Raw genomic sequence first — 22245 nt, forward strand, 5'->3', positions numbered from 1 at the left:
ATATGTAAATATTATTTCAATAAAAAGGAAAGGAAAATACCTTATGTTTCAGAGTGGTTATGAGAATAATAAGAGATCATCCTCCTTCCCAGTTTTTTATTCTCTTTGGTTCTTTATTGTCTTCTGCTGCTTCTATGTCTCTTTTAGAGTCCATGATAAATTGCAATTTCTTATTTCAGGGATGAGATACTACAGGAAATTTATATCTTTATTTGTCTTTATTTCCAATTTCTGGAGATTTTTTTAAATTTATTATTAATTATATATATATTATATATATATAATTATTTATTTTTTATTTACTCATGATACACACACACACACACACACACACACACACAGAGAAAGAGAGAGGCAGAGACACAGGCAGAGGGAGAAGCAGGCCCCACACAGAGACCCTGATGTGGGACTCGATCCTGGGTCTCCAGGATCAGGCCCTGAGCTGAAGGCGGCACTAAACTGCTGAGCCACCCGGGCTGCCCAGAGCAGATTTTCAATCGACTAGTCAACTGTGAACTTATACCTCTAGATATTCCAATTAGTACAAATTACTCAGAGTTGGAATTTGTACTCTGTAAAATATACCAAATATGCTTGCTTGGGTTGAATTCCTCATCTCTGTCCTGTGGCAGTGGGAGTTCACAGTATGGTTGAAAGGGTGTATAAAGGAATCTTGAATTTTTAGCCTGAGTCCTGCCTGAGAACGATAGTGTTCTATGTAAGCGGTTCTCAAACATGATTAGAATCACCTAGAGGTCTTGTTAAAACACAAATTGTTGGGCCTCATCTCCAGAGTTACTGATTCAGTAGGTCTGGGGTGGGGCCCAAGCATTTGTACTTCTGACAAGTTCCCAGCTGATGTTGATGTTGCTGATGCTGCTGTTTTAGGGCACAGACCTCAACAATCACTGATTTATGCTTGCCTCAGGTGTTGTAGTATCAGAATTCTTACATATACAGTAGCCAACATTTTGTTTTTAAACTGCTTCATTATTTTATGGCCACTTTTGTGGCCTCCTTTGCCCACTGGCCTAAAATATTCTGTTAAGACTTTTCACTACCTAATTTTTAATAAATAAGGTCTGCCTTCTCATGCTTAGGTTTCATGATATTATCCTTATTTTTTTCAGACCAATAGTAATTTTCACTCAGTGAAACTAAAGTATCATAATTTGAAGAAGTCTGGGGTATGTGGTTGACTAATTTTAAGTGAACAAATAGAAGTCATGTTCTTGTATCACTTTCCTAGACCCAGAAAGAAATAACTCTAATAATTTTAATATCACTGGGTGTAAAAGGAAGACAAAGTTTAGGATCTTAGAAAACAATTTATAAGTATTAAATTTAAGGAAATCATATTTTATCTTCCTAAATGCCAAAGAAGATACCAAGAGCTGTTGATACCAATTTGTTCAGAATTCTCATTATTTTAATGTTATTGTAAAGGAATATTGTCCTGTACTGATTGATATCTGCTGACATACTTAGAACTGATGTCCTTTTTTTCTTTCACCACCATGCCACTGATTATGGAGAGTCTTTAGAGAAAATAGCACATTGTACTGGTTGATTACATGCCTCAATTGAATAGTAGCTTGCTGCCAATTATTACAATGCCATGTTGATTTTTTTTTCTCATTTCTACTATGGAAATTAAAGCAGAATTTGTTTAAAATAAGGTTCCAAATATATTGTGTATGGGGTTGATTCTGAATATTTGTGTTATTTTTTAAATAGTTGTAAAGATAGGTTTGAGGCTAGATCAGAATATTTGGTTGAGGGACTTGAAATGTGTTAAGTAGCCTAAAGGAAATTTTTGGACATATGACTAGTTAAGTGCAAATTTATCCACCCTTTTGTAACATGAATAAAAGAAAAGAATGAAACTGTAGAGACCCTAGTTGGGAGACTCCTGTCACATTAAAGAAATGGTCACTAGGGGTAAACTAGAATGTCAGCAGAATAAATGAAAAAGAGGGGAGGGGAAATGTGTGAGAGTCATTTTAGAAGTAGAATATTTATGGCTGGATGACAAAGTCAAACCAAGCTCTACATGATTAGTCTTCCAGCCTTTTAGCACACATGGGACTTAATTTCCAGCCATTCTTCCAAGCCTGCTTATTCAGCTGCAGCCACAAGGGCTCCTTACAGTTTTTGGAATATTTCAAGCCATACTAGCTGCCACTTCAGTATTTGATTTGTCTCTAATCCTTCTACTATGAAAGCCCTCATTTCTTGGAAGGCTCTGCTCAAATGCCACCTTAACAAACAATCTTCCCTGACTACACATTAAAAAATCACATCCTGGCATTCATTATTCCATTTACCAAAGTTGAATTTTCTTCATAGCACCAAAGCACCGACATTTTATTATGTACTTGTTTGTTTATGATATGTCTCCCTCTTTTTAGATAGTAAGCTACATGAAAGTAAAGACTTAGTTTTGTTGCCTATTATATTTCTATCACCTAGAACATGGCTGATACTTAGTAGGTACTCAATAAATATTTGTTGAATGAATGAACAGAATGTGAAAGTGGTGGGGATGAAAAATAATGCCAGTAATTCAAGTCTGAAGTATTCAAAAAATAGTGGTATTATTAACAGGGTATGGAAGAGTGGAAGAAGAGTTGATTTAGAATAACAGAGACACAGGGAAAGATAAATTTGGCTTATATATATCAGCTTAAGTATTTGATGCTGGTGAAACAACCAAAGAAGTACTACAGAATGGGCAATCTAAAATGTGAGAAGTCTGGCATTGAGGTAAAAATGATCTTTGAGTCATATTCATAGAATCAATACTTAAAGCAATGGAAGAGGAAAAAATGACAAAAGATAAAAAGACAGGAATATCAGATTTGAAAATCAAAATTTCATTTTGTGTATTGAATGTTTTAAATATACAGACTTATTTATATATATTTTTTGTTTATTTCATAGCTGGGTTAACAACTTTGGACATGAAGGTCTTGGACTCTTATTGGATGTGCTGGAAAAGCTTCTGGACAAGAAACAGTAAGAACAAACAGTAAAAAAAAAAATCACCAAAGGGGATATTTTTAAGCACAACATAACATGTTTATTTCCTCTTTATTCAGGCAAGAAAATATAGACAAGAAGAATCAGTATAAACTTATTCAGTGCCTCAAAGCATTTATGAATAATAAGGTAAGTAGTATTTATTTCTGCCTGTCATAAATGTGAGAGCTTGTCCAACAGTGTATGAAAGTATGAAACAGACAGCATTGTAAGTGCTTATTTGGTTTTCAAAGGTTCTTTATGATACAAATCATCATCAGCTTCATTGAAATATTTTTAAGAATATACTTTGCTTCACAATATATTTATTTGTAGGTTTTTACAATTATGGAAATGCATAAATATATTTCCAAATTAGATAATATTTTTCGTTTTATGGTTAAATGTTGTATGTTGAATACCATTTTTTACAGTATTCTTATTCCATTGAACAGGAAAATTCAAAGCTATTGTTTGACTTGTTTGCTAACATTATAAGGTGAAGATTTCTATTTTATGTTCAATTAATGTCAATGAGTTAATAAACATGACATTTCTGGAAAACAGAAGGGTTTTTAAAATATATATATAGCAGCTGCAATGTGAGGGACTTTATGAATTCTAGACAAGGGTTTTTTTCTAAAAATAATCTTTGCTTAGGGTGCTTGGGTAGCTCAGTTGGTTATGTGTCTGACTCTCGATTTAGGCTCAGGTCATGATCTCAGTTCCTGAGATGGAGCCCTGCATTGGGCCTCCTGCTCAGCATGGAGTCTGTTCCTTTCCCTCCCTGCTGCCCCTCCCCCTTCCATACATGTACACAGGCATGCTTGCTCTCTCTTAAATGAATAAATAAAATCTTTAAAAACAATAAAAATAATCTGTGCTTAGCTTATGAAATTATGGTTATTTTTTATATAGACTATTTTGTTACTGTATTAGACATGATTTCCTCTATATTCCTGTAGCTAAAATAAAATTGACTAATTCACTAATTGTATAATTCTCTTTAGTGTTTTAATAATCTCAAATATTTGGTGGAAATGATTATAACAATTGGGACGCCTGGGTGGTTCGGCAGTTAAAGCACCTGCCTTCGTCTCAGGGAGTGATCCTGGAGTCCCAGGATCAAGTCCCACATCAGGCTCCCTGCATGGAGCCTACTTCTCCCATGCCTATGTCTCTGCCTCTCTCGATCTCTCCTTGTGTCTCTCATAAATAAATAAATAAATAAATAAATAAATAACCAAAAACTAGCCAAATGTAGTTGTTAATGTAATATGAATATATAGTTAGTAATAATGCAATTAGATTCTGTTTAAAATATAAACAGTCTCTTAAACATGGGATTATATATGATTATATATGTATATATTATGCACATGTGTATCAACAAAGAAATTTTGTCATATAGAGTGGATGCTAGCTAGTTGATGTAAAACTTTTGTATTGAGTATGCTAATTGTTCTGTTCTTGGAAGTCTCTGCCAGACAGATTTCCATCACCATTACTACAAAATTTCTCAATTTCTGTGCCCCTAGTCTATTGCAACAGAATTATGCAGAATCTTATCTTTTAACAAGAAAGCACTTAATGAACATTGTATCTCCCAAAATGAATCTTTCTTCAGTTGAGGGAAACAAAGAAATAACCTAACAGTGCAGTATTAGAAATTGGGAGATACAGTACATGCTTTACCACTAAGTGGAGTAGCCTTTGGAAAATCACTTGATGTTTCTGGCTTTTCATCCCCTCATGTGTAAAATTAGACAAAGAACCCTTTGTTTTAACTTGCATTGTCAATTCTCACAGCTTACCAGGATAATAAATATCTATAATCAAGATAGTCACTAGAGAAAGTCATAATAGTGAGATTTCCTGTAGAGCTTTTCCCTCAAGACTTAAGTTGATATGTCAATACATAATTACTTATGACTTATTTGACAGTTTTGAAGAACATGATAATTTGACTTAGATTGTTCTAAACGAAGGTTAATCTTTAGTTAGGACATGCTAATCTTTTGCATATAAGTACTCAGAATATGAATAAACTGAATATTTTAAATTATAGGCATGTGAAACAATAGGCATGAAGTATACATTCAAAATTTAAAAAAATATAGTGATATATCCACTTTATGTTGTAATAAATTGTCATAATCAAAGCATGAGACTTTTATCTGAAATGACTTAAAGTTCACATTTGTTGGCCCCAAGGAGTTTAGATTGCCTTCTTCAAAAACTCTTTTCCTTAATACAAAATGAATAATAGCATCATAATAGTTCAAAAGCAACACATTGCCTCTTAACTTTCATTGCTGTAATATTGCTCTTATATTTAGATTGATGTTTTTTCATTATTTATTTCATTTTTATTTTCAGTAGGTCCTTGTGTATTAGAAACTACTTTTAAATTATAAATGAAAATTTAAAGAATTTTACTCTCAGTGTATTTGATTTTTATTTTATTTTTTATTTTATTTTTTAAAAAGATGTTATTTATTTATTCATGAGAGTCACAGAGACAGAGAGAGAGAGAAAGAGAGAGAGAGAGAGAGAGAGAGGCAGAGACACAGGCAGAGGGAGAAGCAGGCTCCACGCGGGGAGCCCGATGCGGGACTCGATCCCGGGACTCCTGGATCACGCCTTGGGCTGAAGGCAGGTGCTAAACCACTGAGCCACCCAGGGATCCCCCATCTATTTGATTTTTAAAACTCTTATTTTAAGTTTGGTAATTGCATGGTAAGCCTCTCTTAGTTTTACACAAGCATTTTTCAATTCTTTTCCTTACTATTTAGTATCTACTGGCTGCCTTCATACATACTTACCTATTCTTTTTTCTTTCCTTCTTTTTAATCTTGTTTCTTCAATTTTTTTCTACCTTGTCTCTGTATATATTATTTATTATGACCTCTGGTAAAGTTACATTTAAGAGCTTTAGTTGTGTTTCCCTTCTCCCCCCAAATTCTTTTGGAAGTTAAATTAAGCACCATGAAAATATTCAATAATTTGGTAATTAACTAAACATTAATCTTGAAATAACAATTTTGATCTGATGAAATGTTGTTGTATTTTTACTGTTAAACTGTTAAAAGAAGCAAGCATTTCATAAGAAATTTGAAAAATACTTTGTGGGACAAAGGTCAAAGAAAATACCTTCTAAATGTAGTGAAAAAATTCAAGTTTTAGCCTTTTTAAACATTTACTTACCTATTCGTTCTTATAATGCACACTTGTGTTTTCAAGCCTAGAAAACAAATGAAAATGGTGTCTCCTTTGCCAAGTTGACTGTGACACTTACTAAAACCTAGGCACCATTTCCTTGGGTTCATAGCTTTTGTAATGCAGCACAGCTTCCTCTAAGAGGAAGGTTAACAGATGGTATGGGAGAACTAATATAGAGGTTTATTGCTTCTTTAACTGGCATTTAGTATACAAAAAAGCTTTGCAACATTTTACCCTTCTTATTCAGTTTAATTTTCCATACAAACATATTAGAGAATTTAATTATGAATTCCATGCATCCCCAGGGAGACCCAATGACATAGGTAGAATTACTTCAGAAAATCATATGAGTATGTACTTTACATGTTTTCCTTTGTTGAAGAAATACTGATTGTTCACATATTTCTCCCAAATCTTTATGGAGTTTTTAGGCAGACTAATGGAGATCATATCTGATCATGGGGAAAAAACTCCAAGATATAGTTATTTGAAATAAAAAGTAGAAACAACTCCAAGCACTGAGGGGGCACTTGACGGGATGAGCACTGGGTGTTATTCTGTATGTTGGTAAATTGAACACCAATAAAAAATAAATTTATTATTAAAAAAAAATTAAACAACTCCAAGATATAGGTATTTAAAATAATAAAAAAAAGTAACTGCATTTGAAAAACATTCATGTAATTTGGTAGAACCTCATTGTAGAGGTGTTGGTTTTTAGAAGACCAATGTAAGTTGCTTTTTAAATTAAAGATGTGGGGATCCCTGGGTGGCGCAGCAGTTTGGCACCTGCCTTTGGCCCAGGGTGCGGTCCTGGAGACCCGGGATTGAATCCCACTTCAGGCTCCAGGTGCATGGAGCCTGCTTCTCCCTCTGCCTGTGTCTCTGCCTCTCTCTCTCTCTCTCTGTGCGACTATCATAAACAAAAAAAAAAAAAAAAAAAAAGAATTTAAATTAAAGATGTGTTACAAAGACATTTTGAATGAAGGTTCTTTTTCTTTTTCTTTAGTTTGGATTGCAAAGGATTCTAGGCGATGAAAGGAGTCTTTTGCTATTGGCAAGAGCAATTGATCCCAAACAACCCAACATGATGACTGAAATAGTAAAAATACTTTCTGCTATTTGCATTGTTGGAGAAGAGAACATGTAAGCATTGCCATATTATTATATTAACAGCATGGAAAATGGCACTTAGATTAACAAGTCCATATTTTGTGGTTTTCATTTGATAACTTGCATGAAAATTCTATTACATTTTAGAGAATAATTTATTGGCATTTTATCTTATCTATTTACAGTTCTTAAAAAATTTTTTGAAACAAATAGATTTAAACAGATAGAATCCTAATGGGAAATTCTTCAAAGTTGGATTCAAAATGAATGAATAGAATTTTATCTAGTTGATGGTAAAGAAATTATTAGAAAAATGGGCTAAATACACACACATACACATATATCCCTCACATATGCACTTCACAAAATTTTACTTATTTAACTCACTGAATTGACTGGATGCTTTTTTGTGTGCTGTTATTTTATTTAAAGCAGTTATTTTACTTTATTTACCTATGAGAAGTGAAAAAATGAAGTAATTACGCATACAGTGAAGTAAACTAATCTGTTAAAAAGAACAAAAAGACTCTGCATTTATTCAGAGTGCATGTATCCATTAATTTTAACAAATTGTTGAATGTACAGTAGTTCATACCTTCTTATGGAAATAATATTGACTGAGCAGCAAAACTTCACATATGGTGTCATTAATATGCCCAGTTAGTAGGAACCATTGTGATAACAAATGAAATATCTGCTAAGTACATGAATTAAAATATTTCTTCTGAAATTTTGTGTGATAGTAATAATTTCAATTTGAATTAGAACAGGGCCATGCAAAGATTTAATATGCTAATATGTTGAGTTTTCCATACCTCACAGAATAAAATGAGATCTTGCTTAATGATGCTTAGTGTCCTTACAGACCAAAAGCCAAACACTACACAAAAATATTATCAGAGAGCATTAATTCTTATCTCTGTGAGAAAAAGGAATAAAATAACATGTGAAAAAGTAAGATTTCCCTAGGTTTTATAGAAAATCAGTTGATACATGAGTAAAAAATATTTTTCTTGTCAACTGGAATTTCAATATTTAATTCATATAATATAATCTATTCTGATGTATTTGTTATAATTGTAGCTTTAGTTTGATAAGCACATATACTACATAGAGTTTAATTTGATTTCAGACACTTTATAGCAATAGTTTCCAATATTTTTGTTCATTTTAAATAGTTTTCTTATGTAGGTAATTATAGATGCTTCTCTAATTACTAGACTTTCAGTTTTTCTTGTTCCGTTTTCAAAGAATGTCGTTTTTTTTAAGTTCTTTCAAATGTATTTGCTCTTTCTAGCACTTTAAGATTAGTCTGTTTACATGTGAATAAAATTTTAATAATTGTCATATTATGCTTAATTATTATTAATATTTATGTTAACACATGAAATACCAAACCTGGAATTTTAAATTTCAATATTTAGTAACTAAGTATCTTTTAAAAAATATTACCCAGAAAATGTTTTTTCCTTAATGACTCATAAATATATTTATTTTCATTTTGATGACTTAAATTTATTTAAAGCTACCAATATTTGATTTGTGGAAATATGTGGCTAGGAACTCAACTCTTAAATTGTAGTGGTCTTTATAAACTTCAAATGCCAGAAAGGAAATAAAACTGAAAAAAAGAGATAACCCGTATTCATAATGTGTGTGTAAGATGGATTTCTCATTTCTAATATTTCCCCCTATAGTCTAGATAAACTTTTAGGAGCTATAACTATAGCAGCAGAAAGAAATAATAAGGAACGATTTTCACCAATTGTGGAAGGATTAGAAAATCATGAGGCTTTGCAATTACAGGTGAGTGGGTTTTGTCTTAAGTTTCTTCTGGAGTTATATTTGAAGTACTCAATTTGTATGATGCCAACTCCTTTTTAGCTATCATTTAAATAGAATGGAATAAAAAAGTGCAATTCTTCCTGTTACTTAGTCATTTCTACAAGCTAGAAGTGTTTTGTCTGTGAGAATAACAATTTGTTTAAAATTAGGAAAAGCTGAGTGAAGTAAGTCAGTCGGAGAAGGACAAACATTATATGTTCTCATTCATGTGGGGAATATAAATAACAGTGAAAGGGAATATAAGGGAAGGGAGAAGAAATGTGTGGGAAATATCAGAAAGGGAGACAGAACGTAAAGACTGCTAACTGGGAAAGGAACTAGGGGTGGTAGAAGGGGAGGAGGGCGGGGGGTGGGAGTGAATGGGTGACGGGCACTGGGGGTTATTCTGTATGTTGGTAAATTGAACACCAATAAAAAATTAATTAAAAAAAAAGAAAATCTTGCAATAAAAAATGTGAGCTAAAAAAATAAAATAAAATTAGAAAAAGTTCTGCTGGTTACTATAAATATGGTGAATATGGTTGTGATTAATATTTGGAATAAATTTAGTAAATAACAAAATAAACCATGGAAATTAAAGCTTTAGCAATAATCAGAGCAACAGGGTAAGCAGTTCAGCCAATATTATTATCCTAACAAATGTTGATGAAGTCTTTGCGCTTATTGTAGAAATTAAGGAAAACTACTTCTTGCCATTCACACAGTGTTCAGAACCCTGACTCACCAGAGAGGGGTGGGGACTGAATTGCAATTCTTTGGTTAGAGTCTATCTAATAGCCCTGTTTATAGCCTGCCTAAATGTCTTATTTAGAAAAGGACAAAGCTCACTATCTTTTCTTGGATGGTTTCAGGAAATGATCCATTTTATGCAAAATGGTGGTTTTATTAAGGCACAGGGGCAGGGCAGAAAGAGCTGCTGCACCAGGTTTGTGAGGGGTGACTGATTATATACTTGGAAGTTAGGGTAGGTAAGGAAATGGGAGTTTTCAAAATAATTTCATAATTTAAAGAGGACCTACAAGATACTGGAGACCTTGCCATTGTCAAGCTAAGGTTGTTTTTCCCTCTAGCAAGGCATTGACATTAAGAAAGTTGGGAGCTTCCTTGGGGAGCATTAAACTCAGCAGGCCTCAAGTACTTGTCAGTGGGTTGCAGGTTTTGAGGACATTTAATTTTACCTACATTTCCTTCTGGAAATTAGTTACTGATAAGAATGTTTTTTTATTTTAAATCACTAAGACATTTGTAAACTGAGGGAGACTCTTGTCTTGCAGGACTGTGATCTCTATTATCCCACTTGGGAGTTGGGATGGGGTTTGTGGGGTGTCAGCTTGTGCTTTGTCCTTAGTTTGCCTCCTGCTCCTTCATCAAAGAGAAGATGGTTCTACATTTAATTTTATCAAATTATTTAGTAATGAGTGTTTAAATGTTAAGATTTCTCTTCTGATGTAAAACAATTTATTTTCTCCTTTTTTTTTTGTATTATAAAGTATTAGTATTTTCTTTCCCAAAGTTTGAAACTACAGCAGATAGATGAATTGGCTTGTCCAAAGAAAATACTATAGTGTTACAAAATTATAATCTGTCTTTAAATATTTAAGGATCTTTATTAATTGTTACTTCTCCAACTATGATGATGATTTTTGATAAACTTTTATGGTGTGTCTTTTATGTCCACTGTATTGTATTTTTAATATTTGGGACATTTCCTTCTAATGTTGATATAGGAAAGATGTTAGTGTTCAAAGCCGATAGCCAAGGGCAGCCCAGTGGCTCAGCGGTTTAGCACCGCCTGCAGCCCAGGGCGTGATCCTGGAGACCCTGGATTGAGTCCCAAGTCAGGCTCTCTGCATGGTGCCTGCTTCTCCCTCTGCCTGTGTCTCTGCCTCTCTTTCTCTCTCTCTCTCTGCATTTCTATGAATAAATAAATACAATCTTAAAAAAAAAAAAAAAAACAAAGCTGATAGCCAAGAATGAATTCTTGAGATGTCTTTGGCGTAAAAAAAAAAAAGTGGTTTTATTAAAGCAAGGGAATAGGTAGGACCCGTGGGCAGAAAGAGCTGCATTGGGGTCATGAGGGTGTGGCCAATTATATATACTTTCTAGTTGGGAGGGAATTAGGAATAGCTTAAGTCTCTGAGGAATTTTGGAAGCAAGGTTTCCAGGACCTTGAATGGGCTAGCAATTGTTGGGAAAAGGTCATTTATGACTGTATAATAAAACCTGAGTCATGAGACCCTTCAGATGTATATTGGTAGGCCATATGTGTGGGAGATGATTGCCAACATGGATCTTGGGGGTTTAGAGATAAAGGAAATTTCTAAAGGAATTTTTATATGTTAAAGCAGATCTAACAGGATCCTGGGAATCAGGCTGAGATTCCCTTTAGCCTTTGGCAAAGTATTAACATGGACGCAGCTGAGTCCCTAAAAGAATGTCACTTGGCCTGTTTGAAGGACTTGTCATTGGACTGTAGGTAGTAAGGAAATTTAATAATTTTTTTTTCTGCATTTGTTTCCCACATCAGTAAGTGTTTTAGATATATTCAGAGTTTTCATTACTTGCTCAGATGACTCACTCAAAATCACACAGCTATTGAAGGATATAGCTGTAATGTGAAGCCAGGTCTTTCCGATGCAACAGTTGTATACTGCATTTTTTGACCTTCAAAATGACATCCCTCCATAGAGTAGTTTACCCCAACCAATGAGATAGAAATGACAATTGCTAGCCTTCAAGAAATTGTACTAAATAGAATAATAAAGTGGCAAAATTGGCAGGTAGCAAATAGAATTATAAGCATCTTGCTAGATATTTAAGAAATTGTTGAATATTGATTATAGATGCAAACATATGCAAATCATTATTTGAAATTTCCTATTAATGAGCTAAAAAGTTAGTAATTTGTTATGTAGAGAGACTATTACTCTTAGAGAATTGTGAAGTGGATTTATTTGGACTATTTCATGTGATTGAAAAAACATCATCTAAAAGTTCAAAAAACATTCAGAATACAGAATGAAAAATGAAAGTTTAAATCTGTTGTTTAAAAAATATAGTTAGTGCTATATTTTAACAGAATTACTTTTTCTATTTTTGTAGTATCCTGAGACTTCTCAAAATGTTATTATAGCCTCAGCAAGTGATTCTGTTAAAATACAGCACTAATTATGTTTTTAAATAACAACTATATGCACTTACTCTTTTTTTATTTTAAAACAGATTATTAACTTCTTTTTTTTTTGATTATTAACTTCTCATAGAGGTTTTCTAGCTCATCTTTAAAGTGGAATTTTGTACCTGTGATGGGATTTTCATCATCTTCAATAGTTCAGGAAGCAGATAGACAATAAATCATATATCTTCATATGGTCTCTCTTTATTGACTTCCCTTCAGCTTAGTAGCATTCTCATTTCTCACCCATACTACAACACCTTTTGATCTTACTTATTCTTCAAACCTGCGTCTCATCTTTTTTATAGTCCTTGTCTCAAAGAATCATCTATACTTGTTTTCTGTGTTTCCTAAGTTACCTTTTATAACTCAACATTTTCACAGTTTTTAAAAAGGTCATCAGTGATCCTCTGATTTCAAAATCCAATGGCCTTTTTCTAGTCCTCATCATTTGGCACTATTACTCACCTCCCTCCTTGAAAATTTTACTGCCTTTGGCTTTATGAACTCCATTCTCTCCTTGCTCTCTGACTACTTCTGTTTTTTCTCTTTTTCATGTGTTTCTCCTCTTCTTGGATACTTTGTTTTCTCTATCCTTGGCCCTCCTCTATTACCATTCTTGTTTAGACATACATATGTACATTTACATGTATACTTATACATATTTTATCTTTCTAATGAATATTCTCAGTTGCTTCTCTAGCTTTAACATCCAGCTATATTTTATTGATTCCCCATAATTTTAAGTCCATTTCATCTCTCAATTTTTTTTTTTTTATTTATTTATGATAGTCACAGAGGGAGAGAGAGGCAGAGACACAGGCAGAGGGAGAAGCAGGCTCCATGCACCGGGAGCCCGACGTGGGATTCGATCCCGGGTCTCCAGGATCGCGCCCTGGGCCAAAGGCAGGCGCCAAACCGCTGCGCCACCCAGGGATCCCTTCATCTCTCTATTCAAATCTACATGTCTAAATGCTTAACTAGATGTCTCAGAGGCATTACAAAAATAAGAAGTTAAAGATAGCATTTATAAGTCATGTACCAGTGTTCTAATTCTTTACATATGTTGCTTCATTTTAAACCTCAACTACTCAATGAGAAAGATTGTAGTATCCCTGTTTTATAGATGAATACATAGACTTGTAGAGGTTAGATAACTTTCCAAGGGGAGGCAAAAGTCTAAATTAGGCACTAGGGTATCTGGTTCCAGAGTACATGCTCTTAACCAGTACATGGTACCTCCTCTTATTATAACTAAGTAAATAGCCCTACACACCTCAGTAAGTCCTGAAGCCATCTCTTTGTTACATCATAGCTCATTAACTTACATATTTAATCATACCTTTGAGTCAGCAAGTAAACAATTATATCTAGGATATTTGGTTTAAGACTGTGGGGATTAACTAAAGAGTTCTGTGTAAAAACAAGTGTTGATGCTTACTTAGTCAAACCCTCAGATATATGGACGGATTCTTTGTAGCTTGATTTTCTCCATAGTGGTTCTCAAGTAGTGGGATTTTACTCTAAGAATACTTGTAAATTATCTATTACTGTGCTCATACCATCACATATGAGGAAGTAGCCTTGGATAAATCATTTATCATGTCATTACAGGTATATTTATAAAACAGGGAGCTGCAGCTTATGAATAAGGACAAAATTTGTGGAAAAGTAAATGAGTGTTAAATACTAAGTGTTGAATGAATATCTGATTATCGCTAGAGAAACTTGTTCTGTTTATTGACATTTTCATATTGTGACCATTTTAAAAGTAAAATTAGTATAATTGGAGGTTGTATAGGTATATATTTATATAATGTATTCATTTGTCAAGTACTTAAAAAGTAACTTCTGACTTAAAGAATGATGCCTTTCATTTTATATCTATTTAAAGTTGAACAATTGCCAAATTTATCTTTTTTTTTTGTAGTGGAGGTTCACTAATGACCTCAGTAATATGAAAAGCAACACCCTTTTTAAGTTGTCATGTTGGCTTCTCCAGCACCATTTGAAACTCTTGATCATAACTAACAAAGCTCCCTCCTTCAACTTCCATGATACTAAACTCTCCTTGTTTTTCTTTTACCTATATTTTACATTTTAAATCTTCTTTCTCTTTTGTTGGCCCCTAAATATACTGCTTTCTAAGAACTTGATCCTTAGTTCTTTGGTTCGTTGCATTGATCATTCTGTACATTGCCCTTGGACAGCCACATCCATCCTTAGGACTTCCATGTAGCTCTTCTATGTGATGAATTTCTCTGAACTCTTCTTTTTCCAAATCCTTCTAACTCAGACCCCATATATTCTGTTCTTTCATTACTGAATTTTAATTCAATATCATCCTTAATGCTACTTATCTTCCTTTTCTTCATCCTTCTTCCTACTCCAATCCCCTCTCCAATCTTAACCAATATTTCAAATCCTTTTTAACTTTAGCATTATCCAAGTTGCATAAACCAGAAATGTAATAGTCATCTTTGAATCTACTCTTTCTCCATTCAACATTCCTTCAATTACCAAATCCTGCCAATTCTACTTCCTTAGTATTCTTTCCTTCATTAGTGTGGTATCCCTTCCTTTTCACCCCTGCTGCCACATCTTTGTTTCAGTGCATTGTCATATCTCATTATTTTACCATTTTCCTGGATTCTTAAGTATCTTCTACCCATTATTCTAGCCCCCTTTAATCTTCCACAGAGTTATACTTCTGAAATGCAATTTTTGTCATACCACTTCTTAAAATCCAAGAAAGTCTTCCCATAGACTCTAGGATTGAAGTGTAGATGTAGTCTACACAAAATGCTTCATCATCTGATTGTGGTTTTCTCTGTAGCCTCATATTTCACCACTCATCTCCTTATATTTTTGGGTCTAGTCATACTGTGCTCAGTTTCCTGAATATTTTATGTTGTTTTATCCTTCTACCTCCATACCTCTTTACATGGCTTCATCCTGCTTAGAATCCTTCTCCATTTTTTTTTTAAAGATTATTTATTTATTTATTCATAGAGACACAGACAGAGAGAGAGAGGCAGAGACACAGGCAGAGGGAGAAGCAGGCACTATGCAGAGAGCCTGACATGGGACTAGATCCAGGGTCTCCAGGATCACACCCTGGGCTGCAGGCGGCGCTAAACTGCTGCACCACCAGGGCTACCTTCCTTCTCCATTTCTTGACTTAATTAGCTTAAAATGTAAGTTTGTATCGTTCTTCGTTGGTACTTATTTGACTTAAACCATCTTTTTTCCTAACTTCTTCTGGACTAAGATAAAGAAAAACCTTGTTAATGTCAACAAAGCACTTAATAAGTTATAGTGTGTGACAATATCAATAAAATTTTCAAAGCACACTTTATCACAGTTAATGGCAATATGGATAATCTGTCTGAGAATGCCCCGGAGTTGGCAATTATTGTACTCCATAGCTCTTTGAATTGTGATGAAACCGATAGATAGATGCTTGGATAGTTTTCAGAGCTGATAAGTTAAAACAAATTCTAGCATTTTCCCAATAATTTTGTGAATATATTACATGTTAAAATAGTACCCCTTTGGCAGCCTGTGTGGCTCAGCGGTTTAGTGCCGCCTTCAGCCCAGGGCCTGATCCTGGCGACCTGGGATTGAATCCCATGTCAGGTTTCCTGCATGGAACCTGCTTCTCCCTCTGCCTGTGTCTTTGCCTCTCTCTCTCTCTCATGAATAAATAAATAAAATCTTTAAAAAAAAATAGTAGCCCTACCACTTAGGTAAGAAGCTGAATACAAATCTTTTTGTATATCTCATGGCAATAAAATTTGAGATATTTAATTCCATTCACCCATTATATTTTAATCATTTTATTGAGGGCAAGTAGAAGTTACACAGAAAACCCTAAACAAATACAGAGCCTTGCCTTTAGAAAGCTTATAGTCTCTTTTGTGATACTTCACACTCTGCATCACATCCCATACCCCAGGATGAGGACAAAGCTTCCTGTGACTAAAGTATGTAGATTATTATTGTAGAAAGATAACATACTCTTCTACTAATGGAATGATCATAATGTGATAGAAAAACTTATAGTAATTCAATTTAGTATATATTTATAAATGGTACAACTTATTGGATATTTTAATCACATGCACAAAATTGGTGTTTAAATCTATGCATTTATTTGGCAGCATACACATCATGTAGAGAAAGAGATCATTGAAATGCAAATAAACAAATTGATTGTTTTTAGTTGTTAGAAATCAAAATTTTGTTCCTACCTACCATATTTATTAATAATTGAGAAGAGTCACAGACTTATTTTGAATTTTAAATTTTAATTCTTATGGAAGCTATGTTTAAAACAGATACGGCAGACCATTTTGAAACTTAAAGCTATAATAAACAAACTAAGCAAAGGAAAGAATCTGGATAATGGACTTTGTGATTTTCAATTCAAGGGCACTTGTTTTCTTTCCAGTACATTGTAGTATTGTAGAAAGAATCTAAAATCAAAAGTCATGAGACATGAATTCTAATCTAATCCTTATGACTTATCATTAGCTACATGATCTTGGACAAATCATCTAATCTTTCTAGTTTTTCAGTTTCTTTACCTTTAAAGGACCATATTGAACCATAATATTTTGTATTTTGAAGGTGTTCTCTCTGCTTTAAAATCACATGATTCTTTGTTTTCCATCTCTGGGTTAGATTTTTTTTATTTTTGAAAGCTGATTGATTTTGCTTTCTAACCAGTCATGATCTTAAAGATTTATCTACTTGGAAGTTGAATATACTAATTTTCAAGCTTTTATTATTTGGTAATGAGTTTTGTATTTCTTTAGAGCTTAGGTTTTAGATATTAAGCAAGAGGCCTTTTTCTTTAACGTTTCCTGTGTAGTGCCTTCCTTTTTTTTTTTTATTTTTTTTAAATTTTTTTTTTTTAATTTTTTATTTATTTATGATAGTCACACAGAGAGAAAGAGAGAGAGGCAGAGACACAGGCAGAGGGAGAAGCAGGCTCCACGCACCAGGAGCCCGATGTGGGATTCGATCCCGGGTCTCCAGGATCGCGCCCTGGGCCAAAGGCAGGCGCCAAACCGCTGCGCCACCCAGGGATCCCTGTGTAGTGCCTTCCAATCAAACTTTATGCAGTATCCTATATTAGTGCTGTCCAATATGGTAACCAGTAGACACATGTGGCTGTTGAACATTTGAACTGTTGCCTAGTGAGAGTGAGCAACTGAATTTTTAACGTTATATAATTGTAATTAAGCTAAACTTAAATTGTGACTAGAGACTCTGTATAGAAGAGCATACCTCCTGGGTGTGTATGTGTGTGTGTGTGTGTGTGTGTGTGTGTGTGTGTGTGTGTGTATGCATGCATGCAAATGTATGCTGAGTAGGGATTAGGTGATGGAGTGAAAGGAAGTAAAGGAGAGTGAAAGACCATTATTCTTGATGAATGGGATGCTGCTGCCCATACTTAATTGTTCATAAAGTGGAATGTAACACATTCCAGGAACTGTTTTCTACTTTTGCTCTCTCTCTTTTTTTTTTTTTTTTTGCATTTCATTATGCATTTTGATAACCATTTTACTTTTTTAAAGAGGTATAAATGACATATACAATAACCGTTTTATATACTAGACAATATATTGTTAAAATTATTGTATGGTTTTCTAATTAACTTACAGTTTCATACTAGATATTTCCAGTGTATTAAACATGATGCAATAGTTAAATTTTATTATCTTACCTATCCTTAAAATCTTTTGTTTTGTGAATCTATGAATGGAGTTAATGAAGCATCTGGAATGTACTGGAAATTATCCTATATTTGGAGTAAAATGATATGATTGAGAATCTTGGGTTTTCTCCTTGCTATGTGACCTTGTATAAGTTACGTGCTTTGAGCCTCAGCTTCTATGTTTATGAAATAAGGATAATGGTAACACTTACCTTGTATAGTTTTTTATGAGGATGAGATTAGATGGTAAATTATGTAAGGCCTTTAATAGTGTTTGGATAATAATAATGATTATGAAAATATTTTGGGATTCAGTATTTATGAATTCAGAATCTACATAATGGGTATTTAATGTTTAAAATTAAATAAATATATTCTGGCATTGAAACTAATTATATTTTTTAAAATTTAGTTTTGTCCTGGTAAATAGTGACAATTATTTTGGTTTTTGATTGATTTTGTATCTGTCCTCTAAAAAGGACAGTGATTATGTAGTATTATAAAGGAATGGAAATAATTAAGATGATTTTTTGTTCTCTATATTCATATAATATAAATATTTTTATAAAAGAGTATCACTTTAGGAGAAGATGTTGGAAAATGACATGATGGTATGACTATTCTGCTTATGTTATTTGTAATTAGATATCTGTTAGAATTTGATAAACAATAAATAGTACATTGGTAAACCAGTGCCAGTACCTCTTTAAATTACTGGCTTCAACATGTCTGCTAATTATTTTATACTGTAGTCAATGGATGCAATTTTTTAGCATTCAGTTATATATTCATACATCATATGTAAAGTAAGTATTTAATAGCATTGCATTTATCATATTAAATTTAAAGTTATTTTGATGTTGATACATTCATTAATTTTATTGACTTTTACTATTTTTATCATCTCCTGATCTAAATACTTTTATTTCTATAAAGCTACAACTCCAAGACTCATTAACTTGTTTCTTATGGAAATATTCTCTTGTAGGATAATAATACAAGCCATTAAGCTAGAATATCTTCTGGCAAAAACAATCCTAGCAGATGGCAACTTTTCTCTCTATTAATTTTAGATTGGATATGTACTTTGGTTTGTTTCGTCATGTCATAGTTGTAACATTGAACAAGGATCATTCAATCAAATGCAACGATAATATAGCTATGGACATGTACAGTATGCAAACTTATATTCCAGTCTATGGAGACTATATAAAGACTTAAATATTTTCTTATTCTTAATAGCAAGGTTAAATAATCCAGTAGGGTTTAAGTGTCATAGAAACTTACTTGAAATATCTTTTAAGGCAATTCACAGTCTTTGGCAAGTATTTATTCAGTTGTCTAAGTCTTTTATATTGACATTTGAGCAATCATAGGCATTGGACTACATCGTTCAGTTGTCATTTAGATATCTAATAATGTTAGAAACAGTCTTAATCATCCCTTTTAAAGCATCCAATTTTTTTTTTAATTTTTGATGCCTGGATATGAGGTAGATGGAGTAATCTTCCTAAAAGCAGCTTAGATACATAAAATAATGGATATAAAAATAAAAGGAATATACCTCTTAAACTTTTCTTTATACTTGGAAAAATAACTTTTATAATGATAGTTCTGGATAAGTCAAGTCAAACTATATTTGAAATATTTTCTTTTGCTGATGTGTTTTTTTTTATATGAAGTTTTGATTTTTTTGTGTCTCTTTCTATGTATACTTGACATCTTTACTAAATCTGGTATTTTACAGGAGTCCCCTCACAGTCAGCTCTTTGAACACTGTACAGTATACTCATTGCATACTTTAAGAATAATCAATTTAAGTGTGTAGCTCCTGACTTGAACTATTAGCTAGTTGCCTTCAACTTGAGCAGCATTTCCCAAAAATGCTATCGGGAATAATGTGTGGATCACCTGGCAATTATCATTTTGTTGATTCCCTTTTAGCTTGTAATTACTACTAGAAAATAAGTCCCCTTTTATAATAGGAACCTCCATATCAAAAGATAAGAAAAAAAACAAACGTTTTTGAGTGTGAGTATAAATAATGAATCACCTTCACTTGAAAACAAGCTATTCTATTTACTTTGTCATGCATGCACAGTAGCATTGGTGTCACAGTGCCTTCTACTTGATCTTAATTCACTTGCATTCATTTTTATACATAGTAAATTAATTCATCTTAATCATATATTTTAATACTCTGTGTTTTTTTTTTTCAAGTTCATCCCAATAATAGAATGGATACAGTATAAATCATTGTTAATTTCTCTAAGTTATCAGTATTCTCTGTTTAATATCAGGGTACTTTCTTTGACTTATTTTAGAAAAGTGTTTATAACCATATATAATTGAGGCCAAGTGCACTCTGTGGACAGCTGGATAGGAAAGATACATTTCATGATATTTTTAAAGGGCTCTGTATGCAGATTTTTGGAACTTTAAGTTTCTCAGAGTTTAATATTCTTCATATTGTTTAACAAAGCATAGCAATATTTCCCCATCCATCATATCCCCATTAGAATTATTCTGAACATTAGAAATTTAATTGTTAATTTTGTCATTTATGCTATAAAATCATAATCATCCTTATACTTGTGTAAATATTTCCATTTCTCCTAATATTTTATAGTATATGTATGTATGCCTTCATTAATAGAAAAATAATGATCTGAATGTGTTAAGTAAATATTTCCTTAATTAAATAAATTATTTAACAAACTTTGCTTTCTAATTGCAGGTGGCCTGCATGCAGTTTATAAATGCCCTTGTCACTTCACCTTATGAACTTGATTTTAGAATACATTTAAGGAATGAATTCCTACGTTCAGGACTAAAAACAATGTTACCAGTAAGTAGAGTGTACACATTAAGTATGCTGATGAACTTTAACATATTTCTCTCTTTAGACAAAGTACTTGCAACAGAGTAGACAAATGTGCCTTGCTATATTTTCTCTTGTAAGTATTAGAGATTTTGTAAGCTTTTCTATATTACAGTAATACTAGCTTCTCTATACAACTGATGATTCAGAATTCAGCTAATGTGTCCAGAAGTGATATGGGTGTTTTTTTTTCTTGATTTGTTGTTTTCTTGAAGTGGAAAGGGAATTTCTTTGAATTTGAATACTCAGAACATAAAAGAATACAATTTTTTCTTTTTCTGCAGCTTCGAGTTTCATTTAAAAGTTTTTGCTTTCCTCTTTGATAACTTAGATTGATATTAATTAAATTCAGCATAAGTATCTATAGACTTTTGACCAGTATATTCTAGACATTTAGGAATGGTATTCTTGATATAGTGCTATAGAAAGTTTTGTAAAAAACAGTTTTATTTCTTAAATTGAATGTGAATCTATGCTCAAATTTTGATTAGAGTCACTAAAACATTTTTGAATTAACTTTATAGACTTGATCTGAGATAAAATGAGGACATGTACTCTATAAACACAAATACAGCTAATGTGACTTTATACCTTATTTAGTATGTTAACTGAAGAAGGAGTTTGTTTAAAACCATGACATTAAGAGACATATACAGTCTAATTAGTCTCTTCATCTGAGCTACTAAGAGCACACCTGAGAAAAAAGAAGCAAAGGGAGTAAAAAAAACACAAAACACAACAAAACAAAATAAATGTCAAGTGAGCATGTATATAATACTTAGAGCACTAGAAATACCAAAATCAGGGAAATTTCCTGTTGAGGAATGAGTGTGTAACATGCATCAGTAACTTGTGTTACTGTTTCTGGGAGAGTATCAATGTTTTTGGACACTTGCTGGCTATACGGGCTCTGTAGCATCTTCTGCTCATTTACTAATATGCCACATATTGTGCCTCAGTTGTTGCTATTACATTTCCATCTTTTATTTCCCTGTATCTTTATAATTGAATATTCATTTTCTGCCATACACTACTGAATGGTTGATCCAAAAATTTTACTCTCATTTTAATTTAATTAAGTTGTACTCTTCAGAAAGAAAATGAAAAGATAGCTCTTGTCCTTACCTTTATCCTTTTCTCTGGTGTATTCACCTTTTCTGGGCTCAGTGGTCTCATGGTATATTTGGTTACACTGACAGTCAAGTTTTTTTTTATCTGTGATTCTAAGCTACACTTTCCCATTGGATCTGTAACTGTATATTA

General features: G+C 32.9%; 1 protein-coding gene across 7 annotated transcripts in view; it reads left to right on the forward strand.

Annotated features, from left to right (window-relative positions):
- The window catches only part of DIAPH2 (diaphanous related formin 2), a 1060012-nt gene that overhangs the window by 293363 nt on the left and 744404 nt on the right, over window positions 1-22245 (forward strand). For all 7 annotated transcript variants that reach the window (XM_049107608.1, XM_049107607.1, XM_025431781.3 and 4 more), the window contains 5 exons: window positions 2944-3018; window positions 3102-3171; window positions 7253-7389; window positions 9054-9162; window positions 20839-20949. In XM_049107608.1, the coding sequence (XP_048963565.1) occupies window positions 2944-3018; window positions 3102-3171; window positions 7253-7389; window positions 9054-9162; window positions 20839-20949 (502 nt within the window). The remainder of the gene's footprint in view (window positions 1-2943; window positions 3019-3101; window positions 3172-7252; window positions 7390-9053; window positions 9163-20838; window positions 20950-22245) is intronic.

Source organism: Canis lupus, chromosome X, assembly GCF_003254725.2.
Source record: "Canis lupus dingo isolate Sandy chromosome X, ASM325472v2, whole genome shotgun sequence".
Taxonomy (NCBI): domain Eukaryota; kingdom Metazoa; phylum Chordata; class Mammalia; order Carnivora; family Canidae; genus Canis; species Canis lupus.